This window comes from Miscanthus floridulus, chromosome 13 (genome assembly GCF_019320115.1).
Source record: "Miscanthus floridulus cultivar M001 chromosome 13, ASM1932011v1, whole genome shotgun sequence".
In the NCBI taxonomy this organism is placed as follows: Eukaryota; Viridiplantae; Streptophyta; class Magnoliopsida; order Poales; family Poaceae; genus Miscanthus; species Miscanthus floridulus.
In genome coordinates, this window is record NC_089592.1 from 86,439,633 (window position 1) to 86,452,300 (window position 12,668).

Genomic DNA, 12,668 nt, shown 5'->3' on the forward strand with positions numbered 1-12,668 from the left:
TGTCATTCTCCTGTAAGAACCTTACATAAGGTCCAGGAACTTTTGCCATATGGGGTATGCCGACCGTAGTACTCCCCCACGGTCAGACCTGACTATCTTTATCTTTAAATTACGTTGGATTTCAACTTTTGCCTTAAATATCTATATTTATCCAATGTTTCTGTTCTTTCTTTGATTGGATAAATATAGACATAACGAGATTAATCATCTGTGAATGTTATGAACGAATCATTACCATCCACACTCTTTACAGGAAACTAACCACAGATGTCTGTGTAAATAATCTATAAAATTCCTACGCTTTGTTTGTCATCTTTCTTAATCTTCTTTACATACTTTTTCTTTTATGCATTCTCTGTATTGTTCTAAATCTGAGAGCTCTAATGGAGGAAGAATATCTTTTTAACTTATCTTTCTATTCTCCCCCTCGAAATATGGCCTGAACGATAATGCCATAATTTTGACAACGCATCGTGAGCTCTCTTATGCCACTATTTTCAGAGTAACACTCTGTCACCAGCTGCTTTATCAGCTGGGTAGCATATGTCTTTAAAGAGCTAGTGAACTGACTCTTTATTCTATCGAGGTACTCGGTGACTATGTCACACTCTGAGATTAAGTCCACAATTGCAGGTTCAATCATGTTCTTTATCATGGCCAAATATTTCTTGTTAGCAGTGACCCACTTTCTATGCACAAAAGTCATAGGACTATCTTTTGGGATTCAAAATCCCTCTCTTTAGTTGCTTAAGTGGCATCATTCTCTTTTGTCTCTCTCACCGGTGCCACAAACTCAGTGAAACACGGTGAGGTGACTACCTAGTCCACCTTAGATAAGATGAAAACTAGGTCAAAACTTTTCTTAACATAAAATAACACTAATTACATGCCTTAATTTCAACGTTGGTCAAAATCAAAACATACAATTATTCTTATACACTAATTCTACATCACCGTTGGACAGAAATAGAATTAATGCATAAATCTTTAACTTTCACAACTGTTCTTACACATTAATTCCACATCACCATTGGGCAGAAGTAGAATTAATGCATAAATTATTAAAATTTACAACTCTTCTTATACACTAATTCTACATCACCGTTGGGCAGAAGTAGAATTAATGCATAAATCATTAAAATTATCAACTTTTCTTATACACTAATTCTACATCACTGTTGGACAGAAGTAGAATTAATGCATAAATCATTAAAATTATGATATTGTTATTAACAACGTTGGTCAGAAAATAACAACATCATAATCATGTCAAATCTCTTTTTCTCCAATTAAATACCATATTGGTTCAAAATAACTAGAGAATCAACATTTTCTTTAGCAGCGGAAAAATCTCTTTTTCTTAAATTTTACCCACAGGAAAAATTGCTTTTTCTATTTTCTTTAATCCATTAATCAATTTCCAGGAAATAAACATTTACTGGAAAAAAATCTCTTTTCTCCAGTTAATTATCACGTCGGTTCAAAATCACTGGAGAATATACTTTTCCTTTAGCAGCGGAAAAACTCTAACTCAATTTCTTAAATTTTACCCACAGGTAAAATACCTTTTTCTATTTTTCTTTTGAGCCAATTTGTATTTTCAATTTTCCAGGAAGTAAAAACTTTTCTAGGAAATAAAAATGAAAAAGGACTCCTTTGTTTTGGGCTCAAAACCCCGGCAACAGTTCGGCCCAGCTTTACTCTTAGGCCGGCCCAAAACTGGCTCGGCCCAGCTTTCCGCGCGCGCGCAGGCCGCACCCAAGCCGCAACCTGGGCCTGGGCCGGCAAAGTCGCGCTACCGTGCGGGCCCGCCTGGGCTGCGAGTCGACCCGTGCATCTGGCGCCGTTGGATCTGATCGAACGGCCGAGCGTTCGTTTCGGGTGAATAAAAACCCGCCGACGGCCGCGTCCTCCCGAACCCTAGTTTCATTTGTTTCGTTGCTCTCTCTCTCTCTCTCTTCTTCTCCACTCTCTCCTCTCTCTACCTCATTTCTTCTCAGCGGCAGCACAACCATGAGTTGACCGAGAGCGAGATGACGAGAGCGACGACGGTGGAGTGGCCATGGCGCCGTCGCCAGCCCCCTCACCGGCGCGTGTGCTCCCAAACGGGTGAGCACGCCGCCGTCGAGCGGCCTGGCCGGGGCGCCCCCCTGGCTCAGCTCTTCTTCTCCCGCACCGGCGAAGGGCCGGTTAGGCTCTTCTTCTCCCGTGCGGGCGAAGGTGGGTCCGTCCCCCTTTCCCCTTCTTCCCCGTCCCCTTCTCTCTTCTGGGATTAACCCGTGGTGGGGATGGGGTCAAAATTAGGGTTAGGGTTTCGCTTTTCGATTCGATTCGGTCGATTCGGTTCTATTCTTTTGATTTCTTTTCTTTTCGTTCATCCGAATGGGTTCCCTTCCCATCCGAATCGGTTCCTTTCCCCTTCTCCCTTTCTCCTTTCCCATCCCCTTCTTCTTTTCGATTTAGACTGTGTTCTTCTCTTTTCCGAACCAGTGGATGGGAATAGGGTTTAGATCTAGGGTTAGGGTTCGGAAAACGACCTACCCCTTTTCCCTTTCTCTGATTTGAGTTTTCTTTTCTCTTATCCGAACTGATGTAGGGAATTAGGGTTTAGATCTAGGGTTCCTTTTCTTCTTCCCCTTCGGATCTGAGCGGGTCTAAGCCGAATCACATTTCTTTCTTTTCTTTTCGCTTGTTCACCCGAAAAGGGGATCTAGGGTTAGGGTTCGGTTTTCTTTTGATTTCTTTTCTTTTTCTTATTTGTACCGAATCCCTCTTTTCCCCTTCCTTTACTTCTTCTCTGATCCGAACACGGATCTGTTCTTTCTTGCCGTGTCAGTGCGGCACTTTTTCTCTTTTCCCCTTCCTTTGCCGGTAGACAGTGACTTCCGCCACCATTGTTAGGATCGATGTGTACCTCTCTGTGTGTAACCGTAGATGCGGTGAAGGCTCCTCGCCTTCTCAGTAGATGCACCGCAGCGGGGAGACGCCGGTGCTGCGGAGCAGAAGACGTCCAGCGCGGTGGAGACGATCACCAGTGGAGCTGTGGAGACCCTATAGTGGGCCGACGGCGGTGGTGGTGCACATCCCGTCCGCTGGCAGCAGCTCTTTTGATCGGTTTAGGGTTTACTGTAGCGGGATGGCGGCTCTGTTCAACCTCGTGACCTGAGCCTAGTTCCCCACTGCTCTATATATATGTGCTGTGCGACAAGGGCCCACCAACCAATTAGGGTTGGGCTCCCCCGATCAGGAAGCAGAGGCAAGGGCCTATTGGTGCTATAGCTATTTTTCACACAGAGATTGCATACCAATCAATCTCAATGTTTAACCTTGTACAGATCAAAGAGTATACCCTTCATAGCCTTGACTAGGCCATAGATACGAAATAATGAAAGTACTGTACATATATACAACTGGATTTGGAGGGATGGACTGTCCAAAATTTGCATTCCACTCCTAGAACCTGCTGTCTGTGCAAAAAAGCTGTGAACCTGCATATAATCGTTCAAGAAAGAAGAGTATCAGAATAAGAAGCCAGTACTGAATTTACTGACTACTGACTAGCTCTTAGTCGTGATTTGTGCAGCTGTTATGTTACCTAGAGTTGGCATCAAGATTGTGAGAGCTGCTATTCCGACAACTTTCAGGGGCAGTCCTGTGATCACAAGATCCTTGATGGTAATGTGGCCAGTACTGAACCCAATTACGTTTGACGGCGATCCAGTAGGTAACAAGTACGAAAGCTGAGCCCCAACTGCTCCAGAAACCATAAGCAACGCTGGGTGCACATTGATCGCCTTCGCCAATTCAGCGAACAGAGGGAGCACCAGCGTCGTGGTCGCATCGTCAGAGGTGAACTCCGTGATGACACCGCTGACGATGCAGGCCACAGGTACAATGACCACCGTCCCTGCACCCTTGAGGAACTGGAGCCCGTCAGAGAGGATATCAGTCAGGCCGCTTGACCTGAAGCCTTCAGCAATGGCGAATCCTGCCCCCAGGAGGAGGATAATGTCCCACTGGAGCTTCCTACACTTGTTCCAGTCCATCAGTTTCTCGCCCTTGTTCTTCCGGCTTGGAATTATGAAGAGCAACGTAGCCATCATGATCTGAATTGCGAGTGACTTGTGAGATTAAAAGATGCATACATAGCTTTTGGATAGTTTTTTTTTCTGGTGCACTTACGGTGACTGTTCCATCTCCGACATTGTTGTGGAAGAGAGCTCCCCACCCTGGTATGTCACCTGTAAGGTTCCTGGTCATCCATAGCACAATCAGACCCTGCCAAAATTACCCATTTCAGTGTGTCACAAACAAGCAAGTCTGTTACACAAAAACAACCCTGTATGATATGACCATCTTTGGAAGAGAAAATTTATGACACAGATAAGGTAGAACATGTGTTGGCAAAGAAATGGAATTTACCCCAAACACTGCCAAGACCATCTTCTCTGCAAAAACCATTGGACCTGCATAGTTCAGAAGAATATTTTCATGAGATAAGTATTCCCTGGATTGCACTGGATGAGTGATGATCTGAAACATGGAATTTAAACGTGGTGAGGTCTGAGTCAAATGCTGAGACCTTACATCAAGCTGATGACATCTGTCACGTGGCCTAAATGGTGGGAAAGATATTGGATGATGTTGCCATGTTGAATTAGCAGTATTATATATTTTTATTAGATGATGACTAAAATAATGAAAATCTTGTCCGCAAAGCTTTAGAAACAAAAAAAGAACTTCACTAAATTCTACTCCGTACTAGATAGAAAGAAGCACGAACCTAACAAGCTGAGCTCTCTTCTGAGATGGCTTCTGTCCAGGTGAGCAGAGAGTGCCTTTCCGGTGTTGTTGGAGCAGTACATGTGGCAGAGCGTGATCCAGAGTGCCAAGAAGAGGATGAGCGCCATGGGGAAGCCGAAGCACATCCAGGAGCTGAAGGTGATGGGCTCCTGCTCCGGGAAGTAGGTGGACCACATCCCGACGAGGATGATGTTGACGCCGGTGCCCGCCAGCGTGGCCATCCCGCCGATGGCCGACGCGTAGACGACGCCGAGCACCACCGCCTTGGAGAAGCGGCGGACCTCCTCGTGCGCCCCGGCGTCGCCTCCGCCGCCCCCGCGCGGCAGCCTCTGCAGGATCCCCGTCGCCACGGGCATCATCATGACCGTGCACGCCGTGTTGTGGATCCACATGCTGACGAAGAAGGTGGTGCCCGTGATTCCCAGCAGCAGCAGCGGCGGCCGCACCGGGTCGCCGCAGAAGAGCGACGTGATCTGCAGACCCACATGGTGAGGACTGAGGAGTCAAAGAAACGATGGCGAGATGAAACGGAAGGGAGGGAGGGCGGCGCGTCACGTACGTTGAGAGCGAGGCGGCGGTGGATTTGGTAGTGCTCGATGGCGAGCGCGAGGATGAAGCTGCCGAGGACGAGCGAGATGACGTCGTCCATGTAGGCCTTGGCGACGGCGTCGGCGGAGGCGACCCCGAAGAGCGGGAACAGGAAGAGCGGCGCCATGGAGGCGACGGCGAGCGGCACGGCGCCCGTGACCCACCAGAGGAAGACCCAGGCGAGGACGGCGAGCATGTCGCGCGCCTCGCGGTGGGCGTGGGCGTGGGCGCCCCCCGGGCCGACGCTGAGGTCGACGAGCAAGCACACGGCCGCGGCCGCCGCGGGGCCCGACGCCACCGCCGGGTACCTGTGCGCGAGCAGCGCGCGCACCCACGACGACGACGAAGACGGCGGCCGCTCCTTGGCCCTGTCGTCGCGCGCGGGCGGCGGCGGGAGCAGCGGCGCCTCCACGTCGTCGGACGAGCTCCCCCCGAAGCTGCCGCGCTTGTCCATCGCTGCGGCTGCGTGGAGGCGAGCTCGTTTGTCTTGGCTGGCTTTGTAGCTGCAGAAGTGTGCTTGTCTGGCAGTAAGCTACAGTAATTGACACATGAAACGCAAGCAATAATAAAATGATACTAAAATATTTGCACGGCGACGCTTTTTTCTTTTGCCTCGGCTGGCTGTCGACGCCGACGGCAATCATTTTGGGGGCCTCTTGGGTTGTTGGATGGCCACGAATCCGGGTGGCAATCGGTTGCGTCCACGTGGCACATGTCCCCACCAGCCTCCGTGTGCCAGCCATGCGCCACGTCGGACGTTGAGGATGGAGCTGTGGGGAGCTGCCTCTCTCTCTCTCTCGAGATGGAGCAGCACGATGATATGATTGAAGTCGCGATCTCGGTGTCGGCCACAGTTCACCCCACTGAACCCATGGTGCAGCAAGACCCTTGCAGCATGCTGAAACGACAAGTCTGACTCATCAACGTACGAACTTGTTAGGACCACAACTAATTAAGAATGCGCAGCGGATGCAAAAACATCTCGAGTTTGTTCTCGTCTCGTACAGTAGGACTTTAGGTGCATGGTTGTTAGCAACCTCAATACTTTGTTACTAGCAGCACCAACAACCAGATACAATCGAGAAGGAATTCGGGACAAGTAGCAAGCAGATCGAGGAATAAGATGCCAGGAGGAAGACGCTAGAAGGTTCTAGAAGATAGTGGAAGTAGGAAATCCAGGTACAAGAGTCAGAGGCATGGGGAGGAAGAAGAACGGTAGAAGCCAGGGAAAAAAAACAGTTACGTCTTATGTCCTGGGATGAAGGGAGTAGTTCCTTCTTCCCTGATCTGCTACTGCTGCCGTACTTTTATTCCTCCACCGTTCTCTTGGCTGCTTGGGCCTTGTGTGAGAGCACGCGTCGACCCATTGAGCCCATGGCGTATACTGACAATGGTGCTCCATAATGCAGGCGCATCATGGAACCATGGTCGTCTTCGTCAGGGCCACAGCACGCACCGGTTGATCCTCATCACGATATCCCGGATCCGCCTGGCAATTGATCTGGCACTGCACCCCACTCCAATCTGACCAATCAGCGCATCCATTAGGGCTGCTAATAATAGATTAAAACCTAACCTAACCCATATACCAAATTACCTCTCTTACCTATCAGCACATCCCAAAATTTTACGATAATGATAGGGTTAGGGCGTCCGACCGACGAACGCTTTGCTTACTGGGCTTGCGTACCGGCCAGGCAACCGGCCTCTGGGCTTTCTAACTCCTACAGAACATTTCCCTACTCTCGTTCGTCGCAGCCGCTTCCACCGAGCCGTCCGTCCACAGCGGCCGCCTCCACCGCGCAATCCGCCCGTCGCGGCCGCGGCGCAACGTCCGCCCGTACCCACTCTGCCTCGCCGCCACAACCATCCTCCGCCGCGCCCCAACCCAATCTCACCTCATCTATCGCGGCTATGGCGTTCATCGCGCCACCACCGCCCCGATGCCACCAGGAGGAGGTCGATGCCGGTGCGCCTGCGCTTGGGTGTACGCTAGGCTGTTGTTCTCGACGCCCCCCCCTGTCCCGAGCTTGCTGGCTACTGCAGTTCCTCAACAGGTAGGTCGTGGCTGTCGACGACGCCATGTTTTAAGTGTTTACATTTCAGATATATGTTTCAAGTATTTTATCTGTATGTTGCAAAAATAGATCTAGGATGTTGCATATTTTACAATGACAATATTGATGACATATGTTTTAAGTGTTTCATTTCAATGTTGCAGAAGTAGATCTGGATGTTGCATAACATGCGTGTTGCGAGCGTTTATTTAAGGTGTTTCAGGTGATCGATACTTATGTTACAATTGTTTCGTCTGGATGTTGCATATGTTTTGCAATTGCTACACACGTGTTTTCAAGTGTTTCATGTGTTTTTGCAAGTGTTTCAGACATCTGTTGCAAGTGTTTTCAGCTGTTTCAAACATATGTTATAAGTGTTTCTTCTAGATGTTCCAAAAGTAGATCGGGATGCTCCACATGTTGCAATGTGCCCCACCTGCCACAACCTCCTGCTGCAGTTGTTGGGGCGTTGTGCATGCGTGTGAGGAGCAGAGGGATGGAGCGCTGCTCGGGTGCCGAGGAAGCGGAGGGAGATGACGACAGGAGCGCAGGCGGTCCCTGCATGTGCGCACGAAGTAGGGGAGCAGCGCAGGCGCAGCAGGCGTGGTGCGGGGAGCGGTGCAGCAAAAAAGCACTTGGAGCGGTGGGGAGGGTAGGGGCGTGGGAAGCAGGAAGCACGGAGAGCGGCGCGGGCGTGTAGCAGGCTAGGCATCTGGACACGCACGCCCATCCGGATGTCTGGGCGCTAGCAGTTGCAAAAATTTTATAGTTTCAACCCAATACAATACGACTTTTCCATGCTGTCGTTGCATCCTCCACCCCCGCCTTGTCAAAGCCTCCCTTCCTCTCGGTATTTACCTTAGGCGAGGCTAACCTCATGTCTAGGGGCAGAGAGCCAGAGACCCCCTGCCCCCTTTCTCACCCATGGTTGGCATGAGCGCCTCCTCCCACCTTATTCACGCACCTCGCCGCTTTGCTGCGAGATCCAATGGCTAAGGCCTTAGATCCATGGCTAGAGGGAGGATTCAACTAGCATTCGACAGCCTCGTAGAGGTCAACTACATCTTGGGGCACAACCTCCGTCTGACCCTAAAACCAATCCCAAGGGCTTGATTGGTTCGTGGATGAACTCAGCCTGACTCGCATGAGAGGAGCATGGCTCTCGGTAGCTAGGCACAATGCATACTAGAGCGTGGCGTTTGGTTGTCTGTTTGCATGAGCCATGTTGTCCCAAGAACCTGTTTGGTTGCTCTCATAAGGACAGGTTGCATGAGATAAAAATATATAAATAATCATCATCATGACATTTATTACGAACAACTATTATCTTATATCTCTTAATTTATCTTATTACTCCTTAATATGAATCGAAATATGTTAATAGCATTTAATATTGTGCTAATACTACATTAATAACGCCATTAGATGGCTAATTACCCGTACTGCGCGAGCCTGGCCCGCCAGAAACGACCGATTTCTATGTTTCTTAAGAGGCTGGCGCGGGGGCTCCTTGCACTCGGAGAGCCTGGCCTGACAGATATGTGAACCAAACAAATGTATGTTCTCGCATGCGGAGGGCCTGGCTAAGGGCTGGTACAGGCAACCAAACGCGCTCAAAATGTCTCATGGTACACTACTAGGCACAAATTGTAGACCCAAATTCAACCGTTGTTCATGAAGTCAACTAATTCTAAGTTTGATCCAACTTATATAAAATGCACTAACATTTATGATAATGAACAGATACCATCAAATCAATCATGCAATATATTTTCATAGAAAATACTGATATTTTTTATAAACTTATTTAAGCTTAAAATTATTGGACTTTTTGAAAATGATATGTGCGCCACTTTTTGGACGAAGGGACTATATCATCAGTGCCTGACACGCCCGTGCATCATTCACTGCCAGTCCGTGGCCGAAAGAAACTCCGTTGAACAATTCGTCATTGAATCGAGAATCGTTGCGTTGTGTGTGGTCGAGAATCGTTGCGTTGTGTCGCACTCAGACACGAAAGAAATTCCGTTTCGATGATACCCAACCCTGCTGCTGTGCATCCTTTGTTGTAGTGGGTATTGGATTATCCGAACTACTAGTTCTTAGTCCAACTAAAATTTAGATGAATAAAATTCAAAAAAAATGGATGAATAAAGTTTAATCATATACTGTCTAGATATATGAACTACCGACAAAGACTAATAACGTAATTCGACCAAACTACAATTTAGTGGCGTAGCACTAGTCCAGCTATACAACAGGTCCGTAGTACGCTGCTGCAACCATGGCCTCCGAGCCTCCGAGGCAAACCTCTCAGCCACACAGCAAATCCTATTCATCGGACACTCAGAACCGATCGTCTGAATGAACTCTGAATTGCTGCTTGCATTGGCCGGAGAAACTTGTCGTTATCTGTGCTGTGCACGTGACAGCTTCGCGATCAGGGCGTCCCCAACGGGCTTAAAATAGCTAGCTCGGAAGCACAGCTAGCAAGAGATTTCTAATTATTTGCCATTCTTACGGCGTCTGCCTCTCCTGTTACCAACTTTATGATGCAAACTACAAAAACATCTCAGAAAACACTAATTCGTCTATTATTTTGCCATTTTTGCTGATATGGCAAACCAGATCAGCCAGCCAGCGTGGCACCCGTCTACTCAGTCCCAACGGTTCTCTCCCCACTTCTTCTTCCTCCGTCTCCCCTCCCTGGGTCGTCGCCGCCCCTCCATTGCCCTCTCCTACCCTAGCCGCCATGTCTCGTCGTGCGAGCTCATCGACGCGCAACAGGTGCCCGCGGCTGCCGGATAGGATAGGGGAGTACCCACTCGGGAGACAGACTAGGCTCCCCCTCATCATCTGCGATGAGTGTGGGCTGCAGAGGGTGCTGGAGCTCGTGGCCCAGACAGATGACAATGGCAACAAGGGGCGTGTCTTCTTCAAATGTCCTAGGAACATGCAAGGGGTAAGCCACATTTTTTGTTTGGATTTGTTCCAGATTTGTTAGGGTTTTGACTCGTTTTGTGGGATTTGATGTGTTTCCATGTGTTTAGGTTTCAGGAAGCTGTGGTTTTTTTGAGTGGCAGCGAGAGTACCTAGCCAAATTGGTGGACATGGGGAAGATTGTGATGAATCTGGAACAACATGGAGCTGTACAGGAAGAAGCTGATTCAAGGGCACTGGTGCCTATGCAGAAGAATTCAATGGAGGTGAAGCTGGATGCTTTGGTTGGTGCAGTGAAGGCTTTGAGCATGGTCACATGTGCTGGTGTAGTGGTTCGAGCTATGTATGTGATGAAGTAGTTGTCTGTTAGTTGAACTAGGTAAATCTATGTGTTAGTTGAGTAATGTATTATGGTCCCGTTCGCTTCGCTGAAAAAACAAACCGAAACACTGTTCTGGCTGATTCGTTGTGAGATAAAAATACTATTCCGGCTAAAAAAACAAGCTAAAAAGACGGATTATAAGAGAAGCGAACATGGCCTATGTGTTTCAGTATTAGTTGGACCAACCAGTGGGCATGTATGTGTAAAATATTCAATGGTTAATGGAATGTTGTTTCTGTTATTGCACTTGTACATGACATCCAAAAATCATCACAGGAAGAGCACTGATGTAGCAATGCAAATGAGATGAAACTAGAATTAAAATAGCAAATTCAGTCTGGATACATGACACAACCATAACAAAGTCATTACAAGTTGTTCAGGCCTAGAAGACAATACATTACAAGTTGTTCATTCAACTTACAATACCATAACAAGTTGTTCATGCAACTTGCAATACCATAACATATGTTCCAAAATATGCATCACAAAGGTTCATTGCTTGCTATCAGTTCCCCTTGGCAGGAGACTTCTTCACCTTTGTGGCCAGTTGCTTCTTCCTAGGGGTCATCTTCTTGGCTGGTGCAGGTTTTGGAGGAGGGTCAGGAATGATCATAATAATTCGCTAGGTACTCCTTTGTCATGTAGGAGGAGGGCCGACAATGTCACAACCACACCCTGACATCTCTACTGCAGTCTGGAGCTTGACCGTCAGGTGATGTCTACGGCGACGCGGCCTTCCCCAGGTGAGCCTTCTCGAGGCTTTCTTGGTATGCAACAATTCTCCCCATACCCAAAGGGGCTGACGAGTGGGCCCGAAGGCCTCTGCCCCGTGGGCTTAGGGAGTCTCTTGTTCTGATGCGTCACACCCCTTGCATGGCCCTACCGAAGGAGTGGCTAATAGTGCCTCGTGGCTATGGAACGGGAAGGCGGTGTAGTGCTTCTGTACTTGTCAGACTCTGACGGCCTAACGGATTCCGGGGTTGGCTTCTGGTCTTGGCTCTAGACGTCGGTTGGCCCCAAGCTAAGATTAGGGTAGTCACCATGGCGGGGGCTCGGTCTAGGCTCTACGTCGGTTGGGAATCCCGACGATGTGGCTGAGCCCCCAAACCCCGAGCAATGGTCGCTTGGCCTGCTCGGGCCTGCCCTTTTGACATCTCGGGCCTCCATGTTGGAGGGCGATTTACAGGCTGCCAAGCCATCCTTGTTCCACTAGAGGGTACGCGCGAGCATACCCGATGGTTATAGCCCCCAACCGATTCGGAGGGTCGGTCAGGGGGTCATTCGGACTACTGTCTCCTTCTCGAGGATTTGGCATACCCCTATGTTGTACTCTAGATTTACAATTTTGGTATAAATTTCGTATTCATCCGACTTCGTATGAAAAAAATTACAAATTAATTTTTTATGTAACTATTTATAGAAGAAAAAAATTACAAATTAATTTTTTATGTAACTATTTATAGAAGCTGATCTCTTAAAAGTGTCGTCTATTGTAGAGGTGGATCCTTAGAATGCTATCTCTGTTGATAGCCTTTTTTCGAGACCGCCTTTATTAATCGATTAAGAGAGTTTTTCTTGAGACCTGATGCGGTCTCTAAAAAGGTAAAAATATCTGCCTGTGCTAATCAGAGAGCCTATATTTAGTAGTGTGCTCTTCACTTTAGGAGACAGGGAAGTGTCAGTCCTATATCTTGCATCCGTCTCACATGTTGCGATCTTACAAGCACTGTGCTGAGAGTAAAAGCCTAAAAGATGTCAAATACGGGTGATTGGCATCATAGTTGTGTTGCGATCATACAATGCAATGTGTTATATCCAATGTGGATAGTGTTTCGAAGTTTCGACTTTGTGGAGGCTAACTATCAGTGCTAATGAATCCAAACAGTCGCTTACAC

At 48.2% G+C, this 12,668-nt stretch overlaps 1 protein-coding gene across 1 annotated transcript; it reads right to left on the bottom strand.

Annotated features, from left to right (window-relative positions):
• Positions 1-3,262: 3,262 nt before the first annotated feature.
• On the bottom strand, positions 3,263-5,957 carry LOC136500632 (tonoplast dicarboxylate transporter-like). Its single transcript, XM_066496035.1, has 6 exons — positions 5,363-5,957; positions 4,784-5,276; positions 4,423-4,466; positions 4,183-4,278; positions 3,596-4,106; positions 3,263-3,488 (listed from the first exon to the last, which is right to left on the bottom strand). The coding sequence occupies exons 1-6, from the start codon at positions 5,843-5,845 to the stop codon at positions 3,454-3,456; spliced, it is 1,662 nt and encodes a 553-aa protein (XP_066352132.1). The 5' UTR covers positions 5,846-5,957; the 3' UTR covers positions 3,263-3,453.
• Between the last annotated feature and the right edge of the window lie 6,711 nt (positions 5,958-12,668).

Excerpts from the sequence above, each read along its gene's own strand:
- LOC136500632 (XM_066496035.1), bottom strand. The coding sequence starts at position 5,845 with ATGGACAAGCGCGGCAGCTTCGGGGGGAGCTCGTCCGACGACGTGGAG. Across the intron at positions 4,279-4,422 it reads TGGTCTTGGCAGTGTTTGGG|GGTCTGATTGTGCTATGGAT; the intron begins GTAAATTCCATT and ends TAATTTTGGCAG. Across the intron at positions 3,489-3,595 it reads AATCTTGATGCCAACTCTAG|GTTCACAGCTTTTTTGCACA; the intron begins GTAACATAACAG and ends GATTATATGCAG.